This window comes from Protomyctophum parallelum, assembly GCF_964188405.1.
Source record: "Protomyctophum parallelum genome assembly, chromosome: 4".
NCBI classification, from domain to species: Eukaryota; Metazoa; Chordata; class Actinopteri; order Myctophiformes; family Myctophidae; genus Protomyctophum; species Protomyctophum parallelum.
The window spans coordinates 53,549,917-53,572,982 of NC_139700.1; the positions used below are offsets into that span (position 1 = coordinate 53,549,917).

At 43.1% G+C, this 23,066-nt stretch overlaps 1 protein-coding gene across 1 annotated transcript; it reads right to left on the reverse strand.

The window, feature by feature from the left end:
* Nucleotides 1-4,958: 4,958 nt before the first annotated feature.
* On the reverse strand, nucleotides 4,959-22,054 carry LOC310857558 (cytosolic 5'-nucleotidase 1A). The gene is made up of 6 exons (XM_083763271.1): nucleotides 21,804-22,054; nucleotides 21,589-21,705; nucleotides 21,197-21,326; nucleotides 20,318-20,440; nucleotides 8,799-8,956; nucleotides 4,959-6,252 (listed from the first exon to the last, which is right to left on the reverse strand). The coding sequence occupies exons 1-6, from the start codon at nucleotides 21,843-21,845 to the stop codon at nucleotides 6,010-6,012; spliced, it is 813 nt and encodes a 270-aa protein (XP_083619397.1). The 5' UTR covers nucleotides 21,846-22,054; the 3' UTR covers nucleotides 4,959-6,009.
* Between the last annotated feature and the right edge of the window lie 1,012 nt (nucleotides 22,055-23,066).

Below are 23,066 nucleotides of genomic sequence, written 5' to 3' on the forward strand. Positions count from 1 at the left end.
GAGACACGACCCGACACACGCACCACATACACTAGTGAAGAACTAGTGATAGAAAGGCAAGAAAGAAATTACTTCTAAAAAATAAAGCAAAATGCGATTAAAAACTCTGAGACCACAAAACCAATAACTTTATTAAAGCAAAGAATAGAAGAGAAGATGAAAGGTCGGGTAGAAACCGTGCATGTCCAAAACGGTTACTTATCTGGACCTGTGTTCCGATGATAATATTTATATAATAATCTGTGTTCCAATGTTATTATTTAGTCGCAAGCTCTTGTTTATACTTAAACAGTTTGATACATTAAAACATATAATAGGTCATTTTCCATAATGGATGATCTTTGCATCGTGAGCTTGTAGATCAGCCATTTGCTACTTTAGTGTGTGACACTGTAGCATGACCAAGTAAGGAAATTAAATTTACAAAAGAAGGTTGAACTATGGAGATACAAGGTTTCTGCCCGACATCCAAAGATAATAAACTACGCCCACTTACCTTCAATATCAGCACTAAACAAAACAAACCAAGGAAAAAAATCTGCCATAATTTTCTTCCTTTTAGTTTGGACAGATCTACAGCATAGAAGGCTGTAAACAGTGTTAAGCAGGCTACATGCTACCATAATGATACCGGACATAAGTCACATCACATTTGTACACACAGTCCACTAGTGAAGAACTAGGGCAATAGATAGGCAAGGAGAAATAAATAATACTTTTTATTAAAAGAGAAAGAGAAAGGAAACAATAGAAACTCTAATAACTCGACACAGAAAACAGTACAGAAACACTAGAACAGAACATACATAATGTGATGTGACGTGAAAGCTTTACCCGTAAATTATGTTAAATACATAAATCACATATCCCATAGTGGCATGTGATGTAGAGTGTCATTGTACACAATTGTCGTGAAACGATACACTGTGCGAATGACAACCTACAGTATGGTAGCATGTAGTTGTAGCATGTAGCCCACTTACACAAGCAGCAGGAATCAAAAGGTTCATTACTAACCTTCACTAACAGCACCCAGCAGTGGCAACAGCAGAGTTTGTACCTTCAATACCGAGGTCGCCTTGTCAGCTTCACGTTCTGAAATGACAGGGGGGAAAAAAAAAAGAAAAAAAAACATTTAGTTGTCGGCCTACAGGATGACATTTTGGAAGTCATAACAGTCACTGAAAGCTGTGTCACCATTATTTTACTGTATTAACAACAGTCACTGACAGGGCTGTGTCACCAATATTTTACTGTATTAACAGTCACTGACAGGTCTGTGTAACCAATATTTTACTATAATATTGCCACAAATTGTAATTAAAGCCGCTATAAGCAATAATGTCTGATGATTTATTTTATTCAGACAGCCAGCAATGAGTAAAACACTCCCAAAAATGATTTAGTCGATACATCTAGGGGCCACAATCTGTCAAATATGTTCCTAGAAGCTTTGTCATTGGTCAGAGAAAAAAAAAAAAGAACCCGGTCAAAATGACTGGAAGTAGATTATCAGGAAGTAGACAGGCAAATCGACCAATGACAAAGCTAGGAAAATCTTTCAAATGCAGATTGTAGCCCATAGATGTGTCGGAGACAAAATATTGTTTTACCCATTGCTGGCTGAATACCAAAAAATAAAGTAATTACATTTGACATATTGCTTATAGCAGCTTTAACGATTCAACCCATTAAAAGGCGACTTCACCCCTTTTGCAAACCAGAGCTTATTTTAATGATGTTTGGGCGACAATAAACACTTTCCTGGATTTTGTATGTGGGTAATCGTAGTTTTTAAATATGTAGTATTTCAAAGGTGTCCATGGGCTCCATTATGTCATGGACACTGGGCTCACTTCCTTCCTGGACTACATGTTGTCTCAGTAAGACAGCCCTCCCCCTATCCACAAGGAGCAGTGCACCAAAGCATTATGGGAATTATAGTCTGGGTAGGAAGTGTCCATGACATCATTGACACTTTGAAATACTAAAAACACATAACCTCAGTAAAGTGTTTCTCCCTTTTTTGGCAAAGTATAAAAGTAATTAATGCACATAATTAGTCATATCGGCCTCGTGTAGCTTGTTTATGAAGCCTAAAAGCCATAAAGAAATTTAAACTTTTTTTCATATGTATGACAATGAATGGTCAACTTAACATGTAATGGTGACACAGCCCTAGTTTCTACTACAGCCACATGTAATCCAGGTACGTACCATGGGGGGCCTTCCGTCGCTCGGTTGAAGATAGCCAGTATTAATAGAGCCGCGTAGGTTGTATGGCACAATACGTCCCGAGCACCGTACGCCTCGTAATCTCAGGGAGCGTTCGTTGACACCGTTATACGTTTCAGCTCAGCCGAGTAGACACTCTATTACCAATACCAGCCATCTCCTGATGACCCCATCCAAGGTCACACATGACACCAGTCACATGATAAACCTGTAAGACATACATAAAAACAACATTAGACTCTTTATCCAGATTTCATACATTGTAAAATTCATATATTAAAAGGATATTTCACTTCATTACCCCTTTCCTATACAAACCCATTATAAAGTCAAACTCCATTTTAACCATGATAGATTGATCGAAAACACCCAACCTTTTCTGGTGACTGATGGAGTCTTTCAAATACGTGAGAGGGCCGTGGCTTTTCATTTAGCCTACCATTCTTATTTATTTTTGATGCTTTAGTCTGTTTCAGCCTCCTTCTGGAGGGCATTTTCCAAAATAATTATTTAAAGATAAATAAGAACGGTAGGCTAAATGAAAAGGCACAGCCCACTCATGTATTTGAAGGACACCAGTCACCAGGAAATAAGTTGAGCGTTTGATGAATCTCATGGTTAAAATGGATTTTGAAGTTTGCATAGGAAGGGGTCAGGGCAGTAAAATATTGAATATCTAATTACTGAATAAAGTAACTTAAAAACTGTCTGTAGTGTTCACATAAGCCTGAGTAGATGATACAATGACAAAAAGTTTGTTTTTTAAAGTGAATTATCCCTTTAAGATATTGGGGGGGGGGGGGATCTAAAATTCAAAATCTACATTATATAACTTGAGTCAAAGTAAAAAGGTTTTGGCATCAAAATGTACTTAAACATATTAAATGGGACAATCTGCATACTTGGTCATTTTGAACAGAAAAAAAAACATTTGAAAATAGATCTACAAGCTCACAATGCATTGTGAGCTTGTAGTTCAGCCATTTTCAAATGGCCAAAATATGGCTGTAGTGGTAAATGAACAATGTAGGCTAGTATGTTTAGTAATAATATTACAAAACTACAAACTAGTTAAAAGTTTCCAAAGTATATTATTTACACTATAGGCCTACTTCAGTAAAGTTAACGATTTACTTTTCACCAATGGTGGGAACCATGGTTTGTTTGTTTGTGTTTGTTAGCTTCCTTCTCAGGCCTCGATCACACCTAAAAAACAACCGTCTTGTCTGTGTTTGATGGCTATCTTAAACATATGTTCTGCCTGTGTTTGATGGCTATCTCAATGCTTTTCCAATGAGTCACATGGTTTGACCAAACATTTGTTTGATGGAGGGGAGGGGGACAGAACACAGCTATCAAACACAAATGTGCCTCCCATTAGAAATGCATTGAGGCAGCGATTAAACACAGACAAGGCAATGCTTTTTTGGTGTGATCGAGGCACATGGTTTGACCAAACATTTGTGTTTGATGGAGGGGGGGCAATCAAACACAAGTGTTTGGTCAAACCATGTGCCTCCCATTGGAAAAGCATTAGGCGGCCATCAAACCCAGGCAGGGCAACAGAACATGTGTTCTTTATGTGTGAATGAGGCCTAAAAGGACAAACATTTGACATTGTTGTCCATTTAGTGTCACAACAAACAACAGTCCTATAAATCCTCTAATGTTTAAACAATAAACAGTCCTATAAATCCTCTAATGTCTAAACAATAACAGTGTTAAAGGATAAAACCGTGTTTCTCAAACAAACGCTTACCTTGGAACAAACAGCTTGGCTCACAAACAGCATGCAGTTTAACAGACTGGCTCAAACCAAACAGCAATGCATGCTGGGAAACAACATGGCCGCTCCTATTTAAATCCAAAGCCCCGCCCACTGGATCCAGTGACCTGTTCAACTAGTCCGTCGGTCATTGGTCCGTTGGTCAGAGTGATAAGTGATTGGATCATCCACTGTTGATCATCACAGCTGTGTGCACACGCACGGACATGCATTATTTTCTTGTGGTGGTTTAAATACATGCAGTGTGTTACATCTCCCTTCTTAAAGAAAAGACGGTTGTTCCATAATGTTTGAGGCAATTAGTATCCACACTATTAAGTGCATGAGGAAGATGCACAGGAAGAGTTTTTTTTTACTTTCCCCCCATCTTTCTTATGAAGCCATGCCTTCTACAATATTAACTGGCTCGTCATGGAGGCTTCATTTTGTCCACGTACAAACTTCTCTTCAACTGGGATTTCAAATAATGGTCCATACTGTGTACAACGCTTCACGCAAATTGCTAGAAAATCCCAGCAGAGAATCAGGTATAAGTGTATAATATATTAAAACTGCCTGTGCTTGACTCCCAAGTGGTGTGTGGACAGTAGAAAATAATTCCAATGCACTCCATATTTAATGAAAATAATTCTCCATTTTATTTTGAGCAAGGCAACAAACAGTATGACCAACATGTGTTGACCTAATAGTAGGTCTTCATCAGACCCTATGTGACATTGTCCTATTAACAATGAATTAAAAAATCATAAAAAATGTCATTGCATTTCATTTTAAAAAGCTGGTCAGATTGCCGGCACACAGCACACTACTGCATGACCAATCGGGTAACTGCATTTACTTATTTCCAGTATTGCTACTTATCTCATTAAAAAAAAACACCTAAATGTTTGTTTCAAATTGAAAGAGAGTATAAAACATTTACGCTCTAGATGACCTGAAAGCTATCAATCCATATTGATATAACTTCACTTTGAATAATCCAGTTATAAATGAAGGGAAGGTGTGGATTTCATACTGTGCTAATTTAAACTGTCTGAAGGTTGTTTTTATATAGAATGGCCTAATAGTGACTACATGCTGCTCCCTAGTGGACAGAGTGCAAACTACTCTTGGTGGTCACATTAATAGCATTTTCTTGAGAGGATTTCAGTAGTATTGTGGCACTGGCAGCCATGCACAACCATGTCTAACAAAGTAAAATACACAAACCAAGTTTGTACAACTGTACAAAAATAGATCAGGGAATCTTTTAAACTCAAACATTAACAGGTGATATGCACACTGCATTGTCAATAACTGCAAATAAGCGTAATGGTGAATATTCTTTAACCTCATTATAGTAAAAAGCCTATTTTGTTCTGCGAAAAATAAAAGCATACTGGTTGAATTCAGGGGGGGGGGGGGTGTGTGTTCAGATCGGTGAACCTGTGTGACATCATCATCATACCGGGAAGTTATGCAGGAAAACCTGAGTGGCAAAAAAAAAGCCCATACATCCACACAGAAAATCTGATTGGATTAAACAACGTTAAACTAACTGTGCCACTCAATTTATGCATGAGCATAAATATCTCTATAGGATCCACAGTCTGTTTTCGCCCACATCCGCCACTCTATACCAGAAATCACACGGGCTGAGGCAGGCCGTTAGCCTGGCGTAGCCATGCTAATATCGATGCGAGGCTGGGGCAATTTGCATTGCAAAGGCAGATTAAGGCTGGCTATGCGATGCTAAGGCTATGTATTATTTGACATTTCACTAGAGGATACTCCCTTGAGTTGCAGCAACTCGTTTTCAAAGGGGCTCCTCAGGGCACAACATACAACAAAACAATAAAGACACAGGCTCTTCCCCATCACAAACCCACTACATCAGTATACTCGTAAACCCCAGAGTATCAAGTATGACGCCAATAGGATAGTCTCAGGACAACGCAAAAGAGCATTAACAAACAAGAACAGCTACTGTAGATGTACTGGCTGCTTTTTCACAGGCCGTCGGTGAAGACTATGTGTGGTTTGAGCAAGGAGAGGATGGGGTCCGTGGGAGCTCCAGCAAGACAGTAAGCTTCTTCCACCATAAGACCCCCGGCTCGCAGGGTCCTCAGGGCCCTGGCACACACGTCTCTGGAGCCCCACTCGGTGAGCACACTGGTGCTGATAGGGCTGTCTTGCAAAGCAAACTTCTTCCTCATCTCGCCAATTAGTGCGGCAAACCTCATAATGGAGTCCTGGTGAGGAAGAGGGGATAGAGGGTTTGTTTAACTGGCAGCAGGGGCATGAGGAATATGCCACAAATGCCATGACAGCTCGATATGAAACTACTGTACTGTATTAATGAAGTCATTAATTATCTTATGGCACCAGTGCTTCCCCTATATGCATTATTGTGTGGAGGCGGGTCACCACAAAATCATGACCAGCCCCCACAGTATGATGTTTTTCTAGGCGGCCGAGAAAAGTAAGAAGGGCAAACGGATCTGAAAGCTCCCACCCACACGATCCGCTTCTGGCTTTAGGGGAAACACTGGGCACACATACAGTGCATCCGGAAAGTATTCACACTCCTTAACTTTTACCACATTTTGCTTTGTTACAGCCTCATGTCAAAAAGGATTAAATTCGTTTTTTTTCCTCATTAATCTACACACAATACCCCATTATGAAGTGAAAAAAGCTTTTTCGAATATTTTGTTAATTTATTAAAAATAAGAAACTGGAAAAACACATGTACATAAGTATTCACACTCTTGACTTAGTACTAAGTTGAGGCACCTTTGGCAGCAATTACAGCCTTAAGCCTTTTTGGGAATTATGCTATAAGCTTGGCACACTTTAATTTGGGGTATTTTCCCCCTTATTCTCTGCAGATCCTCTCAAGCTCTGTCAGGTTAGACGGGGAGCGTCGCTGAACAGCTATTTTCAGGTCCTTCCAGAGATGCTCATGGGGTTTAAGTCTGGGCTCTGGCTGGGCCACTCAAGGACTTTCACAGAGTTGTCCTAAATCCTTCACTATCTTAGCTGTGTGCTTGGGGTCGTTGTCCTGTTGGAAGGTGAATCGTTGACCAAGTCGGAGGTCCTGAGCGCTCTGGAGCAGGTTTTCATCCAGGATGTCTCTGTACACTGCTCCATTCATCTTTCCCTCTATCCTGACAAGTCTCCCAGTTACTGGCGTTGGAAAAACATCCCCACAGCATGACGCTGCCACCACCATGCTTCACCGTAGGGATGGTATTTGCCAGGTCAGTATCAGAATATCTTTATTGTCATTGTACAAGACAACGACATTGATTTGCAATCCAGCTCAGTGCATTTAAAACAAAAGACATAATACTCTATATAAAAAATAAACATTTAAGGCATATTGTACAGTAAGTCCTTTTAGTCCATAAAGTGGCAAGTGTCAGTGTTTAGAGCCACGACTGCTCTGGGGTAGAAACTGTTTTTCAATCCGTTCGTCCTTGCCTTGATGACTTTCCCTGAGGGCATGAGTTGCAGCAGGTGATTACCTGGGTGGGATGGGTCCTTGAGGATACTGTGATGAGCGGTGCCTGGTTTCCTCGAGACGAGAGGTTTGGCATTCAGGCCAAAAAGCTCTATTTTGGTTTCATCAGACCAGGGAATCTCGTTAATAATGGTCTGAGAGTCGTTTAGGTGACTTCTGGCAAACTCCAAGCGTGCTGTGACACCCTGCTGTCATGTGCCTTTTATTGAGGAGAGGCTTCGGTCTGGAGGAAACCAGGCACCGCTCATCACCTGGCAAATACCATCCCTACGGTGAAGCATGGTGGTGGCAGCATCATGCTGTGGGGATGTTTTTTAACGGTAGGAACTGGGAGACTTGTCAGGATAGAGGGAAAGATAAATGAAAACCTGCTCCAGAGCGCTCAGGACCTCCAACGATTCACCTTCCAAATAGCTGTTCAGCGACGCTCCCCGTCTAACCTTGAGAGGATCTGCAGAGAAGAAGGGGGAAAATACCCCAAATTCAAGTGTGCCAAGCTTGTAGCATCATTCCCAAAAAGGCTTAAGGCTGTAATTGCTGCCAAAGGTGCCTCAACTTAGTACTAAGTCAAGAGTGTGAATACTTATGTACATGTGTTTTTCCAGTTTCTTATTTTTAATAAATTAACAAAATATTTGAAAATGTTTCACTTTATCATTATGGGGTATTGTGTGTAGATTGATGAGGAAAATACCAAATTTAATCCATTTTGAAATGAGGCTGTAACAAAACGAAATGTGGTAAAAGTGAAGGAGTGTGAATACTTTCCGGATGCACTGTAATAATCACATTCAACCAGCCAAATATTGATCAATCTGAACTCTGCCTGTTAAGTGTGTCAATACAGAAAGACAATAGAAGTAAGGCATGAACTTTGATTAATCAGTCACTTTGTCCTGAGAACACAGATTTAATAGTATAAATCATTTTGATATAATACATAGGAAGTGGTGTAAGTACATTTACTTAAGTACTGTACATAAGTACAATTTTGAGGTGTTTGTACTTTACTTGAGTATTTTTAATTTCCATTACTTTTACTTCTACTCCACTACATTTCATGTCCAAAACAAGTCTGTGGATTTTCATACATTTGAAAACTTTAAATGGATGAGTACTTCAAGTACATTATTATACAAATTATTTTGTATAAAAGTACATTTAGAATTACGGACTTTTACTTGTAACAGAGTAGTTCTACATTGCAGTATTGCTACTTTTACGTAAGTAAAACATTTGAGTACTTTTTTAGGACAACTATACTGTACCCACCCTGGCAGCCTTGACGTCATGGAGCGTTGCCTCACTAAAGCCTTGTTGAGGGGGCAGGTCTCCATCTGAGAAACCAACAGCATCCCCCGAGAGCAGCACTCTGAGTTGGTCCGAGGAGTGGTCCGCTGTGTGCTGGTACACCAATGCAGAAACCATGCCTATCCAACCAGACAACATGGAGCCTTAGGTTTAATATATACACTGAGTTGGTCCGAGGAGTGGTCTGCTGTGTGCTGGTACACCAACGCAGAAACCATGCCTATCCAACCAGACAACATGGAGCCTTAGGTTTAATATATACACTGAGTTGGTCCGAGGAGTGGTCCGCTGTGTGCTGGTACACCAACGCAGAAACCATGCCTATCCAACCAGACAACATGGAGCCTTAGGTTTAATATATACACTGAGTTGGTCCGAGGAGTGGTCTGCTGTGTGCTGGTACACCAACGCAGAAACCATGCCTATCCAACCAGACAACATGGAGCCTTAGGTTTAATATATACACTGAGTTGGTCCGAGGAGTGGTCCGCTGTGTGCTGGTACACCAACGCAGAAACCATGCCTATCCAACCAGACAACATGGAGCCTTAGGTTTAATATATACACTGAGTTGGTCAGAGGAGTGGTCTGCTGTGTGCTGGTACACCAACGCAGAAACCATGCCTATCCAACCAGACAACATGGAGCCTTGGGTTTAATATATACACTGAGTTGGTCTGAGGAGTGGTCCGCTGTGTGCTGGTACACCAACGCAGAAACCATGCCTATCCAACCAGACAACATGGAGCCTTGGGTTTAATATATACACTGAGTTGGTCAGAGGAGTGGTCCGCTGTGTGCTGGTACACCAACGCAGAAACCATGCCTATCCAACCAGACAACATGGAGCCTTGGGTTTAATATATACACTGAGTTGGTCAGAGGAGTGGTCTGCTGTGTGCTGGTACACCAACGCAGAAACCATGCCTATCCAACCAGACAACATGGAGCCTTGGGTTTAATATATACACTGAGTTGGTCAGAGGAGTGGTCCGCTGTGTGCTGGTACACCAACGCAGAAACCATGCCTATCCAACCAGACAACATGGAGCCTTGGGTTTAATATATACACTGAGTTGGTCAGAGGAGTGGTCTGCTGTGTGCTGGTACACCAACGCAGAAACCATGCCTATCCAACCAGACAACATGGAGCCTTGGGTTTAATATATACACTGAGTTGGTCAGAGGAGTGGTCCGCTGTGTGCTGGTACACCAACGCAGAAACCATGCCTATCCAACCAGACAACATGGAGCCTTGGGTTTAATATATACACTGAGTTGGTCAGAGGAGTGGTCTGCTGTGTGCTGGTACACCAACGCAGAAACCATGCCTATCCAACCAGACAAAATGGAGCCTTAGGTTTAATATATACACTGAGTTGGTCAGAGGAGTGGTCTGCTGTGTGCTGGTACACCAATGCAGAAACCATGCCTATCCAACCAGACAACATGGAGCCTTAGGTTTAATATATACACTGAGTTGGTCAGAGGAGTGGTCTGCTGTGTGCTGGTACACCAATGCAGAAACCATGCCTATCCAACCAGACAACATGGAGCCTTAGGTTTAATATATACACTGAGTTGGTCCGAGGAGTGGTCTGCTGTGTGCTGGTACACCAACGCAGAAACCATGCCTATCCAACCAGACAACATGGAGCCTTAGGTTTAATATATACACTGAGTTGGTCCGAGGAGTGGTCCGCTGTGTGCTGGTACACCAACGCAGAAACCATGCCTATCCAACCAGACAACATGGAGCCTTAGGTTTAATATATACACTGAGTTGGTCCGAGGAGTGGTCTGCTGTGTGCTGGTACACCAACGCAGAAACCATGCCTATCCAACCAGACAACATGGAGCCTTAGGTTTAATATATACACTGAGTTGGTCCGAGGAGTGGTCCGCTGTGTGCTGGTACACCAACGCAGAAACCATGCCTATCCAACCAGACAACATGGAGCCTTAGGTTTAATATATACACTGAGTTGGTCAGAGGAGTGGTCTGCTGTGTGCTGGTACACCAACGCAGAAACCATGCCTATCCAACCAGACAACATGGAGCCTTGGGTTTAATATATACACTGAGTTGGTCTGAGGAGTGGTCCGCTGTGTGCTGGTACACCAACGCAGAAACCATGCCTATCCAACCAGACAACATGGAGCCTTGGGTTTAATATATACACTGAGTTGGTCAGAGGAGTGGTCCGCTGTGTGCTGGTACACCAACGCAGAAACCATGCCTATCCAACCAGACAACATGGAGCCTTGGGTTTAATATATACACTGAGTTGGTCAGAGGAGTGGTCTGCTGTGTGCTGGTACACCAACGCAGAAACCATGCCTATCCAACCAGACAACATGGAGCCTTGGGTTTAATATATACACTGAGTTGGTCAGAGGAGTGGTCCGCTGTGTGCTGGTACACCAACGCAGAAACCATGCCTATCCAACCAGACAACATGGAGCCTTGGGTTTAATATATACACTGAGTTGGTCAGAGGAGTGGTCTGCTGTGTGCTGGTACACCAACGCAGAAACCATGCCTATCCAACCAGACAACATGGAGCCTTGGGTTTAATATATACACTGAGTTGGTCAGAGGAGTGGTCCGCTGTGTGCTGGTACACCAACGCAGAAACCATGCCTATCCAACCAGACAACATGGAGCCTTGGGTTTAATATATACACTGAGTTGGTCAGAGGAGTGGTCTGCTGTGTGCTGGTACACCAACGCAGAAACCATGCCTATCCAACCAGACAAAATGGAGCCTTAGGTTTAATATATACACTGAGTTGGTCAGAGGAGTGGTCCGCTGTGTGCTGGTACACCAACGCAGAAACCATGCCTATCCAACCAGACAACATGGAGCCTTGGGTTTAATATATACACTGAGTTGGTCAGAGGAGTGGTCCGCTGTGTGCTGGTACACCAACGCAGAAACCATGCCTATCCAACCAGACAACATGGAGCCTTGGGTTTAATATATACACTGAGTTGGTCAGAGGAGTGGTCTGCTGTGTGCTGGTACACCAACGCAGAAACCATGCCTATCCAACCAGACAACATGGAGCCTTGGGTTTAATATATACACTGAGTTGGTCAGAGGAGTGGTCCGCTGTGTGCTGGTACACCAACGCAGAAACCATGCCTATCCAACCAGACAACATGGAGCCTTGGGTTTAATATATACACTGAGTTGGTCAGAGGAGTGGTCTGCTGTGTGCTGGTACACCAACGCAGAAACCATGCCTATCCAACCAGACAAAATGGAGCCTTAGGTTTAATATATACACTGAGTTGGTCAGAGGAGTGGTCCGCTGTGTGCTGGTACACCAACGCAGAAACCATGCCTATCCAACCAGACAACATGGAGCCTTGGGTTTAATATATACACTGAGTTGGTCAGAGGAGTGGTCCGCTGTGTGCTGGTACACCAACGCAGAAACCATGCCTATCCAACCAGACAACATGGAGCCTTAGGTTTAATATATACACTGAGTTGGTCAGAGGAGTGGTCCGCTGTGTGCTGGTACACCAACGCAGAAACCATGCCTATCCAACCAGACTACATGGAGCCTTAGGTTTAATATATACACTGAGTTGGTCCGAGGAGTGGTCCGCTGTGTGCTGGTACACCAACGCAGAAACCATGCCTATCCAACCAGACAACATGGAGCCTTAGGTTTAATATATACACTGAGTTGGTCCGAGGAGTGGTCCGCTGTGTGCTGGTACACCAACGCAGAAACCATGCCTATCCAACCAGACAAGATGGAGCCTTAGGTTTAATATATACACTCAAGCAGTGATCTTCAAGCTAACAATGCGTGCGTTAGCTGCCTGAAGATTGTTTAATTCGGTAAGTGCAGTTAAGACAACTCCTAGAATGAATTTAGAATATATATTTTATTGAGCATTATTGAGCATAAATGCATTAAATGGTAAATGGTGCATTTATATAGCGCCTTTATCCAAGGCGCTTGACATAGATTGTGCATTAAATTCACAACATTCACACACACACACACACACACACACACACACACACACACTCATACACCGATGGCAGTTCAGTGTCTCAAGACACTTCGACACCAACTCTGGGGGAGCCCACAGGGTTCGAACTGGGAACCTTGCGGTTCCCATCCGACCACTCTACCCATGAGCCACTGCCACCCCCGAGCATAGATACGGTATATGAAGCATACTTTGGCGTCAGGGCTTCATTTATATTCCATATTCCTGTAGTATGAATATTTTAGTTAAGTTTATATAGCCAAATGGAATTACATTGCATTTGCTGGGGAGGCGGTGGGATTTGCAAAAACTTCATGAGCAGCAGGTTAGCGAGTGAGACAGGGAGGCAGCAGGGAGGCAGCAGGGAGGCAGCAGGGACGCATGCCAGTACAGCAGGAGAGAGAAGCCAGGAATGAGCAGGTAGGCAGAAGGCACTTTGAAAGAATATATATATTCAAAGATTTGCGCCACATTTTTACGATTTGTTCAATGTTTAATTTCTCATCATTTTAGAAACATGTGTAGGACATGCCGATTATGTGGCAGGATATCTGACTGCTGACTAGCGCCCCTAAAAACATCAGACCTGTCTGAAGTGAGTGGTGCAACAGCGCCCCCTGTTGGTAGCCAGGACAAGTATGATCGAACCCTACAAACCCTCCCGCGCACTCAGATCAGCCAACGCGGGGAAGCTGGAAGTACCCTCACTAAAACGCAGGGACAACGCTCCACACGTCCCAAACTCTTCTGCCTTCTGGCTCCAAAACTATGGAGTGCACTTCCCATTACAATCAGAACTGCAGCTTCACTCCCAATGTTCCACCGTAGTCTGAAAACCCACCTATTAAGACTCCATCATGGCCCGTAGCACTTACCCTAGCCCCTTAGATAGCACTTTATACAGACATATTATAGCATGTTATGTAGACAGCACTAGAATTGCATTGTATGTAGTCATAGCTCTTTATATGTAATATTATGTATAGTATAGTAATAGTATAGTTTATATGTATAGTTTCATTATATAGATATTCCACCGTTACATTCTTAGCTTACGCATGTTTCATGATAACTACTTTAAGCCTATGATGTATTGCCATGCTATTGTTCTTGCTTAATGCAAATCGATGTGGATTAAGAGCGTCTGCTAAATGCCTAAATTGTAATTTGTAAGAAGGTAGGAAGTAGAGGAGAGAGACAATAACAAATTTCCTATTCCTATAAGACTACAGCTGTTCACCTATAGACACTCAATCGCATGTCATCACGGTTGATAGTAAGTCTATTCAGGTAAATAGAGGGTTGCGTGTGAAATACATTCTATGTGGATCTTTTACTCAGCTAAGCACCACCTTCCTTGGCATATTTCATTTTTGATGCAGTAACGGCTATATTAAGGCCCAATCCATTTCCAAACATTTGTTGTATATTTTACCCCACTGCAATCCATCTGCCATTTTATGGACATTATCCAGAACTCTAATCAGATGTGGCAGTTTAGAGTGCCGACTAATACAGCCTTGAAATTTGCCAAGTTGCCGAATAATGACCAATAATAAATAATAATGACTGGGCCTTGCAATTGCAAAGTTGCAGAATAATGACGGGTGTCCCCTGTGGCACAGCCGTTATGCGATGCCCAGTCAATTGCAGTGCAGAATGACACACGTTCCAGACAACAGCATGCACATTTTGAGGACACTTCTAAAATGATTAGTTACAGATTGCCTGCCTGTTAACTTCTGTAGAGGTAGCCCTAACATCATTAGTGTTATAATCTGATCGCCCATGGCTGTGTACTTGTACGTGAGATCACAGTGTACTTGATATGTATTGTGTATACTGCCTGAACTGTAGCATAGTTTATAGTTAGGCTACGAGAGACATCTCAGACAGCAAGGTCAGCCTTGCTGCAGTTAGCGGTTATTATGTCTGATATCTTGTGGTCACGTCAGTCGGGATCCAGCTCTCTACATGTTCCTGTTGTGTGTAATAAACTTTGTGAACCTTTAGCGTGATACTGTCTCGTGTGTCGTGTTGCGTTATTGTTCTCCCGGGCCCGCCGCCGCTGTCGCCGTACCGAAGGAATACTTCAACCGGATTGTCACACACCACCCAGAACCACACACTACCTGTCTGTCAGAACCACACACTACCTGTCTGTCAGAACCACACACCACCCAGCCGGCACACACTACCCGTCTGTCAAACCAGACGAGGGTCCGGTACTTAAGAGTTTACAACAATTAGTATGCTTGAAGTCACAGTCGTTTTCAAAAGGGACGTCTTTATTCCCGTTTCCCTCGGGATCAATAAAGTTCCTATGCATCCATTCCACTGCAGTGGAAACACAAATGATAACCTTTCACACTACTCTGCCACATAATGGAGTGGCAGGGGCTGCTTTGGGCTCATATTATCAGACCAATTGTAGAAAAGAGCTTTGAGAGCTTAACCCATTTTGACCTGAGATCAGATTCTAAAAAATTGTAAAAATGTCTGGTTGAAAATGACAGTTTTCTGAAAAAGCTATGTTTCTATGTCACAGAGTGGCTATGAGCTTGTAGATCTGCTATTTTTAAATAGCTAAAGTATAACATAATGCTAACACCAAAAGGGGTTCCCGCCCAAAAGGGGTTAAATCCCACGGCTCAGAGATCAATCACTATTCACTACTAATAACAAAGTACTCAAGTGAGCTTGTAGTTCTGCCATTTTCACTACATTTGAAAGCAGTTAATTCACATGGAATAAAGCAAAAATGTAATCTAATGACTGAAAATGTAATGCAATATTTCATCATCATATTGTTATTATGTTATCATTATCATATTGCTGCTGTTCCACACACAGAAATCACAGAGCAAGGATTTAACCATCGCTTTTGACATTTCTGAGACCATTAACGTTTATGGAAGATGCTTCTAAACATGTATTCTATTGCTAGTTGACCAATTAAAATACTCGCTATTGACGAGGAATTTCCATATTCTAGACTCATTTGAAGATCATTTGAATACATTTAAATTAGTCTATACAGACCGAGCTTTGAAGCTCTGAACCATGCTGTGAGAACGACAGAACTCAACACTTGACTCTGTTGTCCTGGAACAGAGTCCTTTTCACCTGTTCCCCCCCCCCCCCTTCCCCTCTCACCTCACTCCTTCTCATCCTGTCCCTCCCCCCCCCCTTCCCCTCTCACCTCCCACCCCCCATCTTCCTGTATCTGCAAGCAAATGGTCAATTCATCGATTCTGTGTTCTGCCTCTGGGTCCACCTTGTGGGTGGGACTAAACTGCTATATAAACTGTAACTCTGTGCTTGTATGGTTATGCTTGCCTGGGAGACCTGCCTGCGTGCTGCAGCATCCGTGTATACTGGTGTGCACGTTAAATAAAGATCAACAAAGGGAACTTGCTTTCCTCCTGATTCCTCTTGACAGACCTTCAAGCCTGGTGATTCCTCACGCGTTTAGAGTGTGTAAAACTGCCATTTCATTTGGTGTCAAGAAGTGGGATCCTGTGTCGTCTGAGCTCCGGAAGATCAAGCCGACTGATTTATCCATCACGTCAACGAACGCCATCCACAGGAGAGTCAAGGCTGCATCTACGGAGTTCAGCGCCAGGATTTAAAAAAAACCCTGTGGCTACACTAAAAAACGGTGAGAATCTTCCAAATTTCAGACAATTGAAGAGCTAATTATAAATTCTAAGACCATATTTTGCCAACCTATCTATTGTAATAGTCAAGTATGCTTGATTCAAAATACAGCAGCAAGCCTAGCCTAAGTAAAGAAAAGAATTAAGCCAAGTTTGCAAACGCAAAGACACTTTGTTAACCTTGTTGGAAACAACATAAAGAAAACATAAAGATACCGCGTTTTGCATTAAGTCAAGTTTGTAAACACAAAGACACCTTGTTCAGATAAGAACATAAAGATATCGTGTTGCATTAAGTCAAGCTGTAGCACAAAGACTACCGTGTTACATAGACTAGATTGCTGTGTATGTATTGTAAAGCATTTATATTCCAGTATGGGTAATAAGAAGAGTGCGCCGGCCACAGAGGATAAAGAAAGATGGTCTTCGGTTATGCGCGATATGGTTGCAAAATATGGTCCAGAAGCATTAGACTGCCTTGATGAGTGGAAACTCATGGGCTTTCCAGAACAAGGCTCTTTAAGTAAAAAGAAATTGCTTGAATTAGATGAATTGCTGAGAGTAGCTGAGAAGAAAATGAGAAAGAAAAAGTCAGTTAAAACGCACAAACTTGACAAATGTGACCTCCACAAAAGAGTACTTTTAATGTGGATGGAGGAAGCAGAATATAGACAGAGAAAAAGTGACATGAAAACACTGCCACAAATAGATTCTTTGAGGGAAGAGAGCAGACCTCTGGCTCCTCAGAATTCTCCTTTGTCTACTTCACAGCAGGCACTATCCGAAATCGGCCTGGGCTACCCCCCCATGCAAGCCAGCCAATCTACCATCCAGCTACAGCAGACAGCTGAAACTCTTGCTACGGGCCTGCAACCCTCTACTCCAGCAGCGGTCCTGATATCCGCTGCGCTCAGCCTATTGAAAACTGTTGCTGCAGACCTACAGCCCTCTACTCCAACGGCAATATTGGTGTCCACTGCGATCAGCCTTCTGGAGACTGTTGCTACGGGCCTACAGCCCTCGACTCCAACGCCAATCCTGGTGTCCGCTGTGCTCAGCCTTCTGGAGACTGTTGCTGCAGGCCTGCAGCCGTCTACTCCAGCGGTAATCCTGATATCTGCTGCACTGGGCCTATTGAAAGAGGCTCGACACAAGGAAGGCTCCGCTCGGTCCAATGACACTACTAAGAGCCGACGTCCATCCTGCACTGGCATCCCTGGCCCAGAGCTGGCCAACAGTGACGATGCGGACACGACACGGAAACCACAGACCTTGCTTCCATCTGTGCATCCGTCCACCCCTGGCAGCCATGGGGGGACAGGGCCCCATCGCAGCAGTGTCATCATCACCCAGGGCAGCACACCGCCACATGAGCAGGGAAGAAGAGGGCCTGGGACAGCGAGACGCGCACAGGGTGCATCAGAGTATTGTCGCCTGCCGGGCGGGGTGCCCACCTCAAGTGAACTTTGTTCTAACCCATGGATGGACCAGGAGGACGGGGACAACATACTGCTGGCTGACATACAGTGCCCCATGGTAGAAGTAGCCAATCCGCACGGCGATGTAATGATGGTGCAACGCCTATGGTCTCCAGATGACATAGGCCAATACGCAGCTACACTGAAAACGCCTACTGAAGTGGGAGGACGCCGCTGGACTAAAGAACTGCAGGCCTTTTGTCGTACATACAGACCTACAATGAAAGAAGTACTTGACATCTGTGCCAAGAATATGGAACCTTCAAAAATGCAAGCAGTCCTAGATGTCGCCCAAACGTATCAAGATGAGAGGCCTGTCCTTGTACAATTTGAGGACAATCGCAGATACATGACTGCTGTGGATGCAGTGTGTGAGAAGATTATTACACTCTTCCCAACGATATTAAATCTGACTGAAGTGCAGAACTGTAAACAGGGCAAAGATGAAACGATCAGTCAGTTCCGCCACCGCCTGGAGGAATCCATACTCATCCACGGAGGAGGAAAAGACCAGAACGACCCGTTTGCCAAAGCCTTCCTGGTCAGCCAGCTAATAAACAACATGCATGAAAAACTCTCTAAGCGAGTGAAACAATCTCTCATTGGCTACAGAACAGCTGATCCGGCCGACATCATCAAGCATGCAACTCATGCAGAGGACGTCGAAAACGAGATGAACGAAAAAGAGAAGAAACAGGATAAAAACAAGGCCGAAGTCCTTCAGCTTGCAATGATGAGCGCTGTCACTATGCTGTCAAAAGACAAAGAAGAAGACTGCGACAAGAACGAAAACAGAAGACATCTGCAGAGAGAGGACAGTAGGGGCTATTATGACCAACGCAGACAAGTCTACCATTCATCATCCGAGGGAGACCACAGGGATGAAGAAGATTTTGGACACTGGGGGTAGTGGACAGGAAGGGACTACGCTTCCAGACAAGACTACAACCGCCGGTCCAGGTTATGCCCCCATTACAACCCCCCCTGGAGGACTGTCCTACCTGTCATTTGCTCCACTAACCACACACACACACACACACACACACACACACACACACCTCCCCCTACAAAAAAAAAAAAAAAAAAAAAAAAGTGTGGGTATCACTCGACCACCTGGAAAGAAAATATTGTTTGAATATATGATGTTTTCTGTTTATTTGTTATGTTGCTGTGCTAAATACAGGTCAAATTGATTCAACAGGGTACTGTATTAGTATCATTTTTAGGGATTTCTTGGTTTATTTGATTGCCTAGCCACGATTGTTAAACCCATGTGTCATTATTTTGCTTAGCTCAAATATGTTACAAGTACTCCTATTTTTTATGTATTTTCTTCAAATGTATTATGATGTATTATTTTGATATTGATGGAAAATTCACAATTATTGTTTAATTAAGCTGTTGTTTAATTAACAAGAGGAAGGATTTGACGAGGAATTTCCATATTCTAGACTCATTTGAAGATCATTTGAATACATTTAAATTAGTCTATACAGACCGAGCTTTGAAGCTCTGAACCATGCTGTGAGAACGACAGAACTCAACACTTGACTCTGTTGTCCTGGAACAGAGTCCTTTTCACCTGTTCCCCCCCCCCCTTCCCCTCTCACCTCACTCCTTCTCATCCTGTCCCTCCCCCCCCCCTTCCCCTCTCACCTCCCACCCCCCATCTTCCTGTATCTGCAAGCAAATGGTCAATTCATCGATTCTGTGTTCTGCCTCTGGGTCCACCTTGTGGGTGGGACTAAACTGCTATATAAACTGTAACTCTGTGCTTGTATGGTTATGCTTGCCTGGGAGACCTGCCTGCGTGCTGCAGCATCCGTGTATACTGGTGTGCACGTTAAATAAAGATCAACAAAGGGAACTTGCTTTCCTCCTGATTCCTCTTGACAGACCTTCAAGCCTGGTGATTCCTCACGCGTTTAGAGTGTGTAAAACTGCCATTTCACTATACTAACAAAAAAGCAAAAATAGCCTCACAACACACGCAGCAACATTGTGAGCTTGTAGATCAGCCATTTCCATTGCATGGCAAAAGAAGACAGCATGTCTTCTATCTATGGAATCCAAATGACTGAAATCGGTCGTGGCGACTGAGAACTTTAATCCATGAATTCATAATGCACTTTTGCCACTTATTCACTTCCTAGAAATGTCAGCAAAGTACAATATGTCTTTGAAATGTAGTATCCAAAAAATACAAATACTCAAGTAAAATACAGACCCTCAAAACATGTACAGTACTTGGGTAAACATACTTTGGTACTGTCCTCCACTGATGAATTTCATTTCATTATGGATAAATACCACATCCATACACACCTCTTTGTAATGCCGTCGACACATCCGCCGTGTCTGTCGACAGGAACAGGTCGACCCGATTTGATAGCAGAGTGTCCATGGTGTCCTCTCTGCCGCAGAAACAAAATCTGCCAATCTCAAGACCTGTGAGTGAGAGATGTGTTGGACACTATGCAACGCATTGAGCGCATCCTATGGTAGCCATGGTTCACATGATGCTCGTACTTCACGAGCGTCATGGCGCAACTGCCTCCTGTTTTGCGCGATCGCTACATTTACAGTCCAAACGTGTATATAAACATATAACATATATAAAGTACTCGCCACATGTGCCACGGGTGTTGGTGGTACAGCGATTAGCATTGCTGCATCCCGCGTTGTTTAATAAAAAGCATTTTTATCCGAGCTGTTATTTTGCCATTGGCTTTCAACTACGTGCCCCTATCGGTCGGGAGAAGGGTGGCACTCGGTGTGTTCGATATAGGCACGCTGACCGCACTGCCAATACAGACTAATAGGCGAGTGCGCTCCCGGTGTGCAACTGTGGATTTCCCAAACGAACCCTGTTTGAGAAAAGTAGCCGGGTGTTTGGATAAAAATGCTTTTTATTAAACAACGCGGGATGCAGCAATGCTAATCTCCGTACCAGCAAATGTCTAACACCTGTGGCACATGTGGCGAGGACTTTATATTTTAAATCGGAATGTTTATATACACGTTTGGACTGTAAATGTAGCGATCGCGGCTGCAGTTGTGTCATGATTCAGGGCTAATCCTATGGTAACTTTATAATCCAGCATTCAGCCATTCTTCTTTGACGAGTAAATGTACAGTACGCACCCATGATATGGACGTGCTAAAAGTTCTTTATACAACTGACTGGTCTGAACTCTGGCCTACCATAATGCTTGGTGCTGGCAATGATCCGTGATTGATTCTCCTCACTGTCACTGGAAAGCATGATGACATCAAACAGCTGTGTTTCCTGAGGATTCTTGTCCAACAGTTTCTTATTTACATTCTGTATTGCCTTCGGAAAGAAAGTTGGAAAGAAATATGAATTCAGCCTTTCTCAGTCTAGTGTACATATAGTGGTGTCGAAATCACGTATGCTAATTATAATAAATGCATGCTTATCAAATGCAAACTCTCAGATTAAACTGAAAAATGTATGAGCTATCGTCTACATTCATCAGTCACACAGCAATGCATGGGTTCCTTTGGTTTAAGATGATGTATTCACTGTCTGTAAAGGTGGCAAAACAGGTTCTGAAACAGAAAAACAGGCTCACTTGAATGAGAGGGAAGGCAGCACCCCTTCCAAAAGGTTCACTGCTGCTCTGAATATTTTGGTTTGACCAGACTGCGTGTGTAGTCACTGCAATAACCACAGCATTATCCGCATCTCTCTGTAGAAGAGAAGGGTTTGTTAGACAGGTGATCGTGTGTGTTGTGTTGACCAAGCATATCGTCCTAAGCAGGGCAGTTGAATTTGGCTCAATCTTACCTGGTCTACATCCGTATTTCGCACCATTGAAACCATGTTCATATTGCAGTCAGGAAGGCAGCTGCTCAAAATAACCGGTAACAAAAAAATAATAATTACACAATACGATTAGAGGCTGACCTGAACTTTATCAAAATACATGATCTGTGCTTAGTTTGCTTAAAGACATCGCTATTCGCTATATGGTTAGAACTGTCTCTCTAACAAAGTAAGAAACTATTCATAATTCATTTATTTCTAGCCGAGCTCCTCCTAAAGCCTACTTGCCAACGGACTAACGGAGGCGTTTTGTTTGTTTTTGCAAATCTGAAAACACACATCGAATTCCGGTTCAACCGACGTGTCACGAACCGGAAGTCGATGTGTGACAATGTCTCACCGAGTATGCGCCGCTGTCTCTCTGCTGCCACCTGGTGGAGGAGGTTTGTAGCCGTTACTGAATACATGATGTAAGGATGAATGATGGACTGCCTTCGACTAGCTTCAGGAATAACATGAATGTTAAACAATGTTACTGAATACACGGATAGTGATTGATGATTGACATTCTTTATTTTAAATGTATAGGAATAATAAACCCTTATCTCGTTTAAAGAGCACACCACCAATAAGCCATGAAACAACAGGTAACACAGAGTCTCTTACTTTCTCATCAATAAGCCATGAAATGTTGTACTTTTTATGACGAGATGTGAACTGCCTCTCCACGTTTCCTTTCTTTGCAAAGACGCTGACTTTGCATATAAGGCAAACGAAGTTGGAATGCGACATTGTGAAAATATAATCTTCCCACTCTGCATGGAAGTGATATGTTTTAGGCTTCTTGCCGCGCACATCTTGATATATTTGATATCCTTTTAATTTGTTTAATCGTTAACAACACAACAGACCATCTAGGAAAGTTAACCCAAGGACCTTAAAATCAAGCACCTAGTACCTACCCCATCTTCTTCCAACGAGGGACCCACTTCTGATATGAAGGCCAGCCCGCCTCCCCCCTCCTCCAAACAGGGGGACACTGCCTCCACTCTCGTACTGCACTACTGGTACAACTTACTGCTAGCCAGCAGAGACAAGAGACTAACCTTCTTGCTGGGAATCGACCCCTTATGCACCGTTCTATTAGGAACAGACACCGTAGGAACCGTTCTGACTCTTTTGCTTCATGCTTTCCCGTTTAGCTGGGGTCGTCCTATCGTATCACATGCTGCCGTGTTGTTCGCTGCCATATTATTGTTTACTGACAGATGATAGGTAGGGAGT

Excerpts from the sequence above, each read along its gene's own strand:
- LOC310857558 (XM_083763271.1), bottom strand. The coding sequence starts at position 21,845 with ATGAACATGGTTTCAATGGTGCGAAATACGGATGTAGACCAG. Across the intron at positions 21,706-21,803 it reads GAAATACGGATGTAGACCAG|AGAGATGCGGATAATGCTGT; the intron begins GTAAGATTGAGC and ends TCTCTTCTACAG. Across the intron at positions 6,253-8,798 it reads ATGACGTCAAGGCTGCCAGG|GACTCCATTATGAGGTTTGC; the intron begins GTGGGTACAGTA and ends CTTCCTCACCAG.